The 13731-nt window shown below is 33.7% G+C and overlaps 1 protein-coding gene and 1 long non-coding RNA gene across 2 annotated transcripts; one reads left to right on the forward strand and one right to left on the reverse strand.

The window, feature by feature from the left end:
* The first annotated feature begins 6698 nt into the window (after positions 1-6698).
* LOC122198076 (uncharacterized) lies at positions 6699-9054 on the forward strand. Its single transcript, XR_006191909.2, has 3 exons — positions 6699-7146; positions 8647-8674; positions 8750-9054. It is a non-coding gene; the product is annotated as an uncharacterized LOC122198076 (long non-coding RNA).
* A 1798-nt stretch (positions 9055-10852) lies between these two features.
* LOC111886612 (VAMP-like protein YKT61) lies at positions 10853-12483 on the reverse strand. Its single transcript, XM_023882875.3, has 6 exons — positions 12285-12483; positions 11862-11959; positions 11652-11756; positions 11485-11550; positions 11326-11412; positions 10853-11122 (listed from the first exon to the last, which is right to left on the reverse strand). The coding sequence occupies exons 1-6, from the start codon at positions 12481-12483 to the stop codon at positions 11072-11074; spliced, it is 606 nt and encodes a 201-aa protein (XP_023738643.1). The 3' UTR covers positions 10853-11071.
* Positions 12484-13731: the final 1248 nt, after the last annotated feature.

The raw sequence follows: 13731 nt of genomic DNA on the forward strand, positions 1-13731 counted from the left end.
GTCATGGACTGACTCGGCGAGTCGAGTCGCAAATAGAAAGACCCTGAGCATATGAACTCGGCGAGTCATTAGGTGGACTCGGCGAGTAGGGTTGACCTGGAAGGTTGACTTTGACCAGGACTTTGACTTTGACCAGAGTTGACCTTGTTGACTTTTATAGGATTGTCAGACTAAGTGTCATATTGATATTGGTAGCTCGGAGAGCTGGAGGAGCAGCGGCTCAGGGGATTGTCGATCAGCAGCCAGAGGATTATCGGCGGAGCTCAGCAGCTCAGATGAGTTTCCTTCCAGTAGGAACGGGTCTAAGGCCACATTGCCGGCCCGTTTAGCTAGCAGTAGTTTCCGGATTTTAGTCGGATGCAGTATTTAGTATGTTTGATGCCTTCGTGGCTCAGACAGGATTTATGTGTTATGTGTTCCGGGTTACGGCCCGATGCAGTATGCAGTATATGTGTGTTCATGCTAGTTGATATGTTTATGTTATGTTCTGTGTAGTTAGTTCCGGACTTTGGTCCGATGCAGGGGGCAAGACCCCAGTTAGTCCGGACTTCGGTCCGATGCAAGGGACAAGGTCCCAGTCAGTTAGTCCGAACTTCGGTCCGATGCAGGGGGCAAGGCCCCAGTTAGTCCGGACTTTGGTCCGACGCAGGGGACAAGGTCCCAGTCAGTTTCCGGATTTCGGTCCGATGTAGGGGGCAAGGCCGTAGATAGTCCGGACCTCGGTCCGATGCAGTGGGCAAGGCCCAGTATGTGTTTTATATGTTATTGTTCGGTATGTGGTAGTTTGGGGGAGCTCACTAAGCTTCGTGCTTAAGGTTTTCAGTTTTGGTTTCAGGTACTCAGTTTTCAAAAGAGGAGCTCGGAGAGATTGCAGTGCACACACCATAGTCAGTTAGCCTGGGAAATGTTTTACTCTGATAATGAGATTATGTTTTGAATCTAATACTCGAAAGTTATGTTATGACTTATGATACATTTTTATAAATATGGTTTTAGTAATGTTTAAAAAGAAATTTTTAGTTATGATTTTGGGTCGTTACATCACTTTAACAGGTGAGTGCATAGTTATTTTCATCTTACATATGGATATGATTTATCTGGATAATTACATGCTTATGTGCTTATTATCTATGCCGAGAATATTATGTGTTATATAAGATATTATGAGATGATGTTTAACTGATTTAATCATATAAGTATTATATACTTATAAATATGTATTGGGTAGCAACGGGTGATGAGTATATGTAATGATAGAAAGGTGATGATAACTATGTGATGATAAATAGATGATACGAGATGAGAGATGATTAGGAGATGCCATAACCTTGACGTGCAATGTTGCAATGTAGTCATCTACCACAGTATAGATGAGGACCACTGACTAATCTAAACAAGTCATGCGGAAACACCAGCAAACTCATAACCTGTAGGTGATGAATTATGAGTTCAGGCAATGTAGTAACTGTGATCCCCAAATTCACGGTCATTTAAAATTTTTATTTATGCTTATTCAAAAATCAGAGTATTCATTTTAAAGAATAATATTGCAGAATTTGTTCCCAAAAAACATGATAAATATATTATCAAAACATTTCTGAAGAAATGTATTTTTGTTTATATTAAAACTTTGGGATGTCATCGTTAATACAGAAACATAAGCATAAACAGACCTTACATTTGTTTACACGAATGATTTACATCTCCTTTAATCTCTCAGTGTAATGTGTCTTCGTATCGATACCTGTGAGACAAATAAATTGAGTGGGTCAGGTTAGGAAACTTGGTGATTACATAGGGTTTTCAACCCACAATAATAAAGTTATTATGTTTCATCATCAAATAATTAACCCAATTACCCATCCCCTTTATCTTCTTTATTCTTAAGTATCTTCCCTAAGAATCATATATTCCTCAATATTTATTCCTAAGGATTGTCTTAAGGAATAGGCACGAAGTTCATCGCTGCCAGGGTTTATATAACATGCACTAAGTCCATAGTTGCTGATGTTATTTGTTAGGCACTAAGTCCATAGTTGTTAATGTTCATCTATAGGGCACCAAATCTATAGCTGCCAACGTTTATTTGTAAGACACTAAGTCCATAGCTGCCAACATTCATTTGTAAGGCACTAAGTCCATAACTGCTAATGTTCATATATAGGGCACTAAATCCATAGCTGCCAACGTTTATTTGTAAGGCACTAAGTCCATAGCTGCCAACGTTCATTTGTAAGGCACTAAGTCCATAGCTGCCAGGGTTTTTTTAGAGTACATCTGGTGAACACATTGTTCACAACACCTACAGGTTGCGAGCCTTCTAGCCTTCCACTGGGCTATATATAATAGTCTGTGGTTGTCATCTATACTCTGCTAGATGATTGGGACATCGCTTGGGTCAAGGCTTTTCATCATCTTTCACCTCTCATCATTTATATCATCTTTCTTTTCTCATCATTCATCTCATTTTTCATCTCTCATCTCATTTTTCATCTACCCATCTTTACCCATCATAATTATAGGTATAAAAATACGTATATAGTTTAAATCGAATAAAACATGTATATTTTGTTCATCCAGCATATATATCAAGAACATAAATAATATGAACACATAAAACTTAATTTAAATTAAATACTTCATATCTATGTGTAAGATGAAAGTAACTATGCACTCACTTGTTAAAGTGATGACTCGAAATTCAGACAGCGCTTCGCTTCTAACAATCGTCTTTTCCTTCGACAAAACATAACATTATTATTGCTAAGTTTTAATCTAATATTTATTGCGACTAATTAACTCAAGGTCTATGAGAATTGTTTTTTTTATAAGTGTTAAACAATACTTTTCAACTACTATGTACAGACAGGGGCCAGACATGAAACACCGGAGGGCAGGACCATTTTGGCATTTAAGTTGTTCTGAAATCCAATAACTCTATGCGACCCTTCAAACCAGATTCCCCATACCGCGAGCAGTTAAAAGGTATTATAATAACACTTTTCTTAATTTATACTTAGCACATATATTGCTTATCGGTTTATAATAACAATAATGAACTTAAATATAAGTTGTACATAAGAAAGGTAAGCATAACTCACTTACAATGGAGTTTAGCGAATAACTAGACTCTGTACGGGCAGAACTTCTGAGCCGAAAGCTCTTCTTCTCGGATCTTTCTGGCACTCCGGGACTCGCTACTAACTCCTAAGAAGGGCTAGAGAAAAGCCTTGAGGCTTTGGGAGTGTTTGGGAGAAGAGAAGTGGAAAGGTGTGAAGAAATTGGATGATTTGCGCCTCTATTTATAGGTTGTAAATGGCTCAACACAGTGCGTTACTGAACCCAACACGTCGTGTTGGGGTGCCAAGTGTCACCATCTGGTGGCAAGGCGTGGGGAAGAAGCAGTGGTCAAGATTGTGTCACGTGTCACTCGCAGATTACTCCAAAAACTAATTATCTTCTAAAATCCGTAACTTACGCATACGAGCTCCGTTTTTGACATTCTTTATATCCACGTTTAGGTGGTGACGTAATTTACAACTTTCATTTAGACTCCGTTAGCTAATTTTGATTTATTTTTAAAGTTATATTTTAACAGACTTAGATAGATACAGTCCGTTAAACATTCATAACTTTGTCACCTGAAGTCTGTTTTCGTCTGTATTTATATCGTTGAGTTCATATTAACGAGATCTTCAATTTTCGTTTAGATTGTGTCGGCTAAAAATTGATCGATTTAAAATTCGATTTCCGGGTTGTGCACTGCTATGCTAAATCGTAGAAAAATCTACACTTCCTCATACGAAGTCAGATTTGGGCGTTCTCTACATGCACGATTTAGGCTTAACTTCTACTAAAACTTTTAGTTAGATCACTATGTCTAAAAAGTAATTTATCAAAATATCACTTTTTTGTTTACGTGGTGTCGTGCCGGTTTAGTCGCAAAACTTCGACGGGTCATAACTTCTTCGTTATAACTCGAATTTCAGTGTTCTTTATATGTACAGAATCCTTGTGACATATAATATACTTTGGCTAAGATTGTTTATTCTAAATAACCTTCTATAAAAAAAAGTCATTTTTGACGCTCATTGTCTCTAAATTGACTAGCCCGAATATGCGGGCGTTACAATAACTATGTATTCATGCGATGATACTCTAACCCTTACTGGACACGTATTGGGGGAGTAATCCCCGAATCGGTACTGTCCATGCGATGATCGTTAGCAAAAGTCCTTAAGAACAAACATATACGGAAATGTGATGTAAGACGATGAAAGGTAAATATGATGTATGAGATGACCCTTAGGATAAATCTTTAGGGAAGAATAAATAAAAAAATGGGGATTGGTAATTGGGTTAATTGTTTGACATGAAATATGTGCATAAACAAATTAACTATATTATTGTGGGTTGAAAACCATATGTACTCACCAGGTTTCCCAACCTAACCCGCTCAGTTTCTTGTATCACAAGTAGCGATATTAAAGATACATTATGATGAAGGATTCAAGGAGTTGTAGATCATTAGTGTAAATTAATGTAAGATCTATTTATGCTTATGTTTCTGTATTGATAATGACATCTCAATGTTTTAATATAAATAAAAATATATTTCTTCGGAAATGCTTTGAGAACATCTTTATTATGTTTTCTGGGAACAAATTCCGCAATATTATTATTCAAAAAAAGATACTTTAATTTTAAAAGAAAGCATAAACAAATCGAATTTTTTTGGCCATGAAATTAGGGATGTCATAGTTGGTATCAAAGCATTAGTTTAAGCGAACTAGGAGTAAGGATTTATTTCTAAACTTAAACTTAGAATGCTAAGCGATGATTATGAGATGAGTGTTTGTTATATTTAGGAAATACGGCTGGATAGACACCAGCACTAGCTTATTCTAGGAAAGATGCCTAAATTGCTTTTATGTGCTAAATGTGTAATGCTATAAGATGCCTTATATGCTTTATGATGCTATCTTTTGATCGGATCCATGTTCTATTGCAGACCAGATCTGTAAATTTTATGTGTTCAGATTTCTAAACGTTTAATTAGGATATTAGAACTGACATGTAACTTTTCGGAGTGATAAGGAGATTTATACATCTATTGTAAATAAAGCTTACCTATCTTAATTCTCTTCACTGCATACTAAACGTCTGATTTGGCATATAGATCGACATAGTGAGAACTCGAAGCGGCTTTGGAAACGGTAATCAGCAGCCTGAGCCATGAGTGATTGAGCATGCACCAGTGGTAGCAACTACACCCGAGCTAATCACGATGACATCAGTCCAAGCAATGATTCGGGATATGGTGGTCGAACAAAGGGAGGATATGAGAAAATGTTGCTTAATAATAGGGATGAACCCATTATAACTGTTGTACAACCGGAACTGAACATAGAACAATCAGAGGAAGGAAACTATAATATGACTATTAGTTAAGCTGAGCCACATATGGTTAGAAGAAACCATGCCAATGGAGGAAATGGTGGACGTGGATGCAAGTACAAGGATTTCATGGCATCCAAGCCACCAAGTCTTTTTGGAAGCCCAACACCGGTTTATGACTTTGTTTCTGGGATACTCTAATATGGAACTATTTTTAAAACAAATTTGTAATAGCTGTTAGTTTTTGAATAATTTAAAAAGTTTTAAATTGGCATGATTTTTATGGATGTTACATTTTGTTTCTTAATTAATCTCATATAATAAATGCTATTTATAATTGTAGGCTATCAATTCGATTATCTATTTGATTGGACTATATCTCCAAAGGACGACTAGTCATTACAAAACTGTTTAGTTATCTTTTTATTATATATATTTAATATCACATGCTAAAATTTATTTATATTTTTTTAGCATGGGCATCGAGTTGGGAACATCTCTTGAAAAGCCTAGTATCGATTTTGAAAAACTCCGGTCATCGGCAAAACGAGTCGCCATTGTGGGCGGCTGACGGCGACGACGGCGGAGGTTGTCAAATAATCAGAGAGTTTCTATAGTTAGGAAGTGAAATAATCACCATATTTATTTTAGGTCTTGCAAAAATTGGATGATTTAGAATTAGATTGATCCTAAAGGATTTTCTGTGCTCTTGGCGTTTCGAATGTTGTAACAATGTTGATATTTAAGAAATTGCTAATGACTTATGGTTTATAAACATTTTATGTGTTAACCCAAGGGAATATCTATTAATAGCATGGGAGTTTTATAGTTTTGAATGGGTTTTTTTAACTTGGTAAATGTTTAGAAAAAGGTTGGTTTTTTATTCTCAACCAAAATATTTTGGATTTTCGCTTCATAAATGTATATAATAATTCTTTACATTATTGTTGACGGTGAGTGAAAAACCTTCAGATCAATCTCAATCCTTAAAACTCCTCAAACTTTCAATCTCAGTCGTAATAACTCAACATTTACGGTTAATCGAAGGTTTCTTTCGTCTTAACACCCTGTTCCCGAGTTCAACTTAATGAAAGAAAGGAAAAGAAATGGGTGGAAATGAGAAGAAAATAAAAGAAAGTGTTGTTCACGAGTTTCATTAAAGGAAGGAAGTGGAGGGAAATGGAAGGATTACTTTCCCTCCTATCTTTCCTTCCGATTTGGGAGGATTTGGAAGGAAAGAAGAAAATGATTAATTTTCCTTCCACTTCTCTCCAACTCAGGAACACAAAAGAAAATTTTGTTTTCCTTTCCTTTCTCTTCTTTTCTCTCATGACTTTCTTTTCTCTTCTTTTATTTTCTTTTGATAAACTCGGGAACGGGGTGTAAGTCTTCCCCACGACTCCATTCTTCTCGATTTGCTTTAAGAACCGAAATCGTTTTCCTTCAACAATTACAACACACGATTTACAGTTTTCCGGTGGTTCCTCTCATATATCTCAACCTCTCTCTACCATGTTCTCACCACCCACGATCGCATACGACTCATCTTCAACCTTCGACCATACTACTCTATCTCCAACTCCCCCACTTCCAAATGCCCCCACTCTATCGGACCTCTGTATATAAACATAGCCATCATACCTAATTATCAACAAATCCATCCCAAAAAAGCCTACATATCGGTTCTCTCAATTCCTTGAACTCGAGAATGAACTTTGGGCACAACCTTTATTGATTTCTCCTGATTAGGTATTGATTTCTCTTTTTCTTTTCTTTGTTGCGCTCCATTCTCATCTTCTCTCGTAAATTTCAAAATTTTGTTTGTCAAGTTTCAATTTTTGTTTATGTATCTCAATACATTTATGAACATAACATTGAAGAGTCGGATTAAGGAACCAAGCGGCCTATTTCCCCTAAAACCAACCATTTTCCCTGCCAAATTTGCCCTAATTTCTATTTATCGATTAATTTTTTACACAATCAAAGGAATTTGATTACAGATTCCATTATGCAGCGTGTTGAAGGTAATGGTTTTCGTGTTCCATAGTTTCTTATCATGATTATTACCAATCTATAGCTTTATATATTGTTGGGTTTTTGGTTGTTATAATTGTAGTTGTGAGGTATCAAAATAAGAGTGTCAAATTGATGAAATTAGACCTGACTGCTTTTAAAAGTTGGCACTACTAAACTCATTTATCCATAATCAATGGATGATTGTCATGTATCAGATCAAAACAACTTTGATAATGACGGTGAAATACCTTACTTTTCTTATGTTGAAGTTATTGTAAAATCTTGGGACCCTAATTGTTTTTTTTTTCGCTTCTATTGATTAATAGTCGATGTGTTGTTTTAGATACATGAAATGAACTTGACCCATGATCAAGAGTCTTTCTTAACAAGTGAAGGTAATGGTTTTGGTGTTCCATGGTTTATTGTCATGACTATTGTGAATCTGTATTTTTATATATTCATAGGGTTCTTTGTTGTTATAATTGTAGTTAATAGGCATCAAAATTAGGGTACTAATAGGATGAGTATTAGGCTGGAAGAAGTTGTTCGCTCTTCATTTCAATGATTCATGCAGGGAGCCCTAACTATCTTTTATGTTTGTCATTTATAGCACTGCATCAAGAAAATTGAGGTATAATTTTGATGGAAGTTGCAGATTAGTTCTTTTTAGAAGGAATTTTATTACATAATAGTTGTGTTTTACTGGCAGGTTACAATTGTAATATCAGTAGGGGGAAGAGAGGATGGTCATTTGTGATAATTGCCCAGGATCATCACTTTGGTGATACTTTCTTCACTTTATTTGCTTAATTTTCTATATTCCATATATATCATGTTGGCAACTGTGAAATTGGAGCATTAAGTTGCTGACTTTGTATTTTTCATTGTGGCATTTGTCTGAACATGAAGTAGATAGAAAGTTGTAATTTTTGTAGGTAAAAAGGTACATCTGAAATTGACTTCTGGTATGCAAATGCCATAAATTGGAAAAATATGTTTATTTTATATAGAACTTCACTTTTGATGTTTATGAATGATTCTCACATATTGCATGGTTCAACTTACAACAATATACGGTGATATTGACAATTTGACATAAGTAAAAAGATGCATGAGTCAAACATTGATGCTTAAATTAACAAAGGACTCCAATCATTGGATTGTACTTCGGAAAATATATCCAAATTACAATGATGTGATTGTAATTTTACTCTATTTTTATGTTGCGTGTAGATGGTGTAAATCAAACGATTATTATCAGGTTTGCAACTTTCAATTTTGTATCATTTTCTGCATTAATTTATTTTTTTATAAAGTGGAATTCCTTTTAATGTAGTATGGAAAATTGAGCTGGAAAGTGTAACAACAAAATTAGGTATGAAATATTTGATAGAAGTTTGGTTGTGGAATCAACATGGCTGCAAAAATCAACTTGGCTCTAGGAATCAACTTGATTGTAGTTTTAACCTTTACTTATTAGGACATCATTCTTTGAAAAGTCTACTTAATTATGTTAGTGAAAATTCATTTGTATTTGAATGACATTGCTATGATTGGTAGATTTTCAAAGTAAAAAGATGTAATAGGAAGAAATGAGAGTGAGATGTTATGATAAACAAATCAATGAAAGAACATGGTTGTTCTTGCATATAACCATTGTCTAAGGAGGGTGTGTCTCTCACATTTAAGCATGTGACATAAACTTAATAAATCAGATCTAGAGTGCCTTAAATTGCAGGAGAGTAATATGGCTTTAGCCAAAGAACTTGTTGCATTAATGTTGTAAGTGGAAGAAACAAACCTTCAGTTGTTAGTTTTTTTTCTTCAGTTTTGACTTTTTTCTGGATTAATGATTAGGGTTTTATGAAGCGAAACACTTTGGGGAGAGATGAAGTGTGTGCACATAAAAAGCTTGAAAAAGCCAAAGATGTTAGAAAAATTAAGTGTGCCTCCATTCCAAATATATCATGTTCATTTTCCAATCTTTTTGAATAAATAATCTAACTTTTTATAGTTGTCACACAAAATTCCAAGAAATGGAGACAACCAATGAAATCAAAGATAACGAAATGTTGAGATCTCTAAAAGCTTAAAAGAACACAAAAAATTCTTCAAATGTCTTAAATGCCCCTGACCTGACCCATATCAACCCATGTACACCACAAAGTACAATAAACGAACTGTACTCATCAGAGGCAACCATAGATGATGCATCAGAGGTCTCAAGATCACATGAGAAACTAAAAGATGTTGTGGTGACTACTAATGAGATTACATTTTATATGGGCATAATTTTTTTTAAAGAATGTGGGCTGCCACTTTTTACATTATGTTTGCAAATAATTAGCATTGTAGGCTCTTAAATGGCTTGTAGGTTACACTATTTGCTCTAAATGGTCCGGCGCTCTTAAATGACTTGTAGGTTATACTATTTGCTCTAAATGGTCTGCTAAATAAAGAACCAAATAGCCATTTTATGAAGCTTTTGTTAGTGATATTTTACAATTTTTGTTGTTGTAATAGGCTCTAGATAGCCATTTTTCTATTTTTGTTAGTGTATTTTTTTAAACATTTATGTTTCAACAAATTAGGAATGTGAATGTGTGCTGTTAGCACTCTACTTATATTATTTAATCAATTCAAACGGTTATAGTAACGTGCTAATATTATTTTACCTAATAATAAACAGATACTTAAAAATCGTAAGTTTTGTTTTAAAATACAATAATAATCTAAAATATCTTTTTAATCTAGAATAGCAACATACTTATCATTTTAACCAATAATAGCAACACATTAAACTTTTTAACCGGTAATAGCATGATATTTCTCTTTATATCCAATAATGTCCATGTACTTCTTATTTTAGCCAATAATAACAATGTATTTATTTTTAACCAATAAAAACAACACATTTTTGAAACATAGTGCATATAATAAACGGGTTATGATGTTTATACATTCAACTACTTTTTTACATCATATCTCAAAAAATTAGACAAAAGAATTGTGAGAAGCAATGAAAGAAAGATACTATAGAAGAACTTGTCAACCTGTGTAACACTAGTTGTTAATATAAACAATAAATGAAATTTTTTATAAGCCGGTAAATGTTTATGACAATGCATGTTTTATTGATTGTAAATGTTGTTATTTACTTGAAACTTTCTTTAACAATCAAGCAAAGAAAAAAGTAAAATTACAAATACATAATTTAAACCCACAATTTACTTTTTCTTATTTTTCGAAAAACTTATCATTTCTATTTTTACATCATCTCACTCTCATTGAGTTTCCTTTATGCAAAATGGTATTATATTTTAATGTGTATCTAGAGCATGACCTTATATCATATTCTTTAACCCATTTTTAGAAGTCGTAAATCATAAGATATATCATCACAAATCTTGAACATCAAAGTAGTGTATTTAAATTATGACATCATGTTTAATTACTTGTGTGATAAATCATCTTTAGTTCTCTCTTAGTTACAAGACAATACTCTAAATAACAATAAAAACCAAATTAGATACATGAAAATAACAAACAAGAATGAGCACAAGCATGCGCCTTTTTGTCTATCTAAAGCATGTATAAATCCCCGAAAATTCATATCTTTGGTGAATCATATATAGTCTGTAAAAACTTTATGCAGCTTTCACAAAATAGTACAACATTGATTGGATTTCTTTGCTTGCTTATAGAACATCTGTTTCACAATCATTCAATAGAATTTTGTCAGATGATTCTTTTTTACTTAATAGACTTAAACAGGAGACAAAACTTAATGCAAAAAGAACGACTTAACATAGAAAAGTCAAGAAAATGAGACTTTCCCATCAAGTCCTAACCTTTTACAAATTTTCCCTCATTAAAATCATGCATAATGATGGGAAAAGATTAAAGATGAACCTGTGAAGCTGCACTAAGATCTGAACTCTTCTCAACTAAGCTATCCAGCTTTTCACCTCTTTCAAGGACACTATCAATGGTTTTATGCTGTGAACAATAAATTATTTACCACAGTTAATAACAAAAACTCATTTCCAAAATAAGGAATTTGATGCTTACAAGGATAATTTTGGTTTCATCCAATTCCCTTTGAATTTTCAACAGCTTGTCAGCCTGAGCAGGATCCTTTCATAGTTTCAAAAAAAGATTTAAAGATGATATCAGGTATCAGATATAAAAGATCGCATTAACTGCAATGTCAATGAAGGTTAGATGTTAACTCGTACCTGAAACCTGGTTAAAGCATCATTAAGATATGGCCATTGATCAGTGATATCTGCTTGTATGTTGTGCCATGAATTTCCATGCTTCTTTTGGTACTCATCTATAACCTAATCAAAATGTAGCATCAAGTCATTTATAGAAAGCTTGTAGGCTGTGATATGATTGATCATATGATCATTTGTTTGTTAAAGTTCTTAATAATATGAGCTTACCTGATTCAGCACAGAGAAGGCGCTCCTAACTGGATAGTGATCATCCATGAAGCCCACCACACAGAGACCGTTTCTGTTATATGAATGCACCTTGTACTCTATCACAAAGAAAAAGAAATGTGATTAGCTAGAAGCATAACATGTATGCACGGATAACATTCTATCACTTTAATTTAGGGAAAAATTTCACAATCTTAGATGGTTGTCATATGAACATCAATAACTTATGCTTCAATCTATGGTCATTTGAATCAACAGATGATTCGTTTCAAGATATGAAATTCGAATCGTTCCCAATGTAATTGGTTTAAAATTTACGATTGAAACCCCATATCCAATAATCACCGCGGTGATAAGATTTTGGAATCAATGACATGATTCAAGGAAAAATGATAGAAGGAAAACTGAGGTGGTTTATGTAACCTTCGTGTTGGACGGAGTGGCGTTGGTCAGGCGGGGTTCGTTTGGCGACGGTCCTACCAACAAACACGATGAACTGCCGGACGGTGACCCTCTGGAAATACCCAAAATGACTCACGTCCATCGCGTTCGCTAGAATCACTGGATCAGAACCGTCTGGAATCGGGTGACATTTCAGCACGAGTAACGCCGTGATCTTCATCCTCTTCTCCCCCTCCTCCTATTCAATCTCAAAAAACATTAAAAATTAGAGATTAGGGTTAGGTTTCCGACGACAAATTCTTGATGATGCTTGTACGAATTGGAAACGAACGAAATGGATGAATTCTAGGTCAAAAAGACGATGATCAATAGAATTAACCACTGGTCCATAATCAGTTAAGTGCATTACCCTTGCGATCGAAGAAAATTTTCACGCTTTTGCTTTATGAAGAATCAGAATTCAGAAGGCGTTTTGGGATCAAATTTCGAACCATGACAATGCCTACCAACCTTTACTTGTAAATATTCCGTTGCCATAACTTCCAGCTGTCACTAATGTTTTGACAAAAAAGTATTATGTTCTACGATTTAAATCAAACAAAAATATGATTATTTTCATAACTCAATTTCCTACACATAAGGAAGAGGAAATTTATATTTTTGGTTTATGATATTACTTGATTTTTTCGGTTTTAATTTAGATTATTATTTTGATATTTTATAACAACTTTGATCAATTTTACAATTAAAATATTGTACTCCTTTAATAAGATTATAATAAATGTTAGTTATTTATTTAAACTTGTTTAATATCGTGTTGACCCATTATACCTTTAATTTAATTTAAACTAGGTTGTGTGTTCACTTTTGGACCCATAAAAATAAAATAAAATAAAAAACAAAAAAGTTGATTTCTTGCACCAAGGGCCTCTTTGGTAGGAATCATATCATATTCACAAAATAAACCTATTCCATAACCCAAATAATATTTACATTACAACTATAAAAATGTATATTTTATTATTCTTGTGAGCTTATGATTCCATTACAAAACTTCTAAAATAACAAATTTGTTGGTTAAAAATAATGAAAGTATACATAATTGTTTCAAAGATACAAAAATATGTTAAAATTTGCATAGTAAACATGCAAAGTAAAGACAAACATATACTTATACGCTTACATGTAAACACAAGTTATATTATTGTAATGTTTTGTTCTTAAATTAACAGACCAAATATTTGATATACATTGAAAATGATTTTACTTGTTCTTTAAATTTGTTGTAATCACGAATTAACTATTCTTGAGATATACGAATGTAAAATCCAAACACTAAAATCAAGAAAATCAGACAAATAACGAAGACACTATGACAGTTCATAGTTGTCTAAATTTCTACAAACATGTTGAAACAGAAAACTAAGCTTTAATACCCCATGTTTATGGGTTTGTTTCTCATTGAATA

Source organism: Lactuca sativa, chromosome 5 (genome assembly GCF_002870075.4).
Source record: "Lactuca sativa cultivar Salinas chromosome 5, Lsat_Salinas_v11, whole genome shotgun sequence".
NCBI lineage: Eukaryota > Viridiplantae > Streptophyta > Magnoliopsida > Asterales > Asteraceae > Lactuca > Lactuca sativa.

Excerpts from the sequence above, each read along its gene's own strand:
- LOC111886612 (XM_023882875.3), bottom strand. The coding sequence starts at position 12,483 with ATGAAGATCACGGCGTTACTCGTGCTGAAATGTCACCCGATTCCAGAC. Across the intron at positions 11,757-11,861 it reads CCTTCTCTGTGCTGAATCAG|GTTATAGATGAGTACCAAAA; the intron begins GTAAGCTCATAT and ends CATTTTGATTAG. Across the intron at positions 11,551-11,651 it reads ATGCTTTAACCAGGTTTCAG|GATCCTGCTCAGGCTGACAA; the intron begins GTACGAGTTAAC and ends AAACTATGAAAG.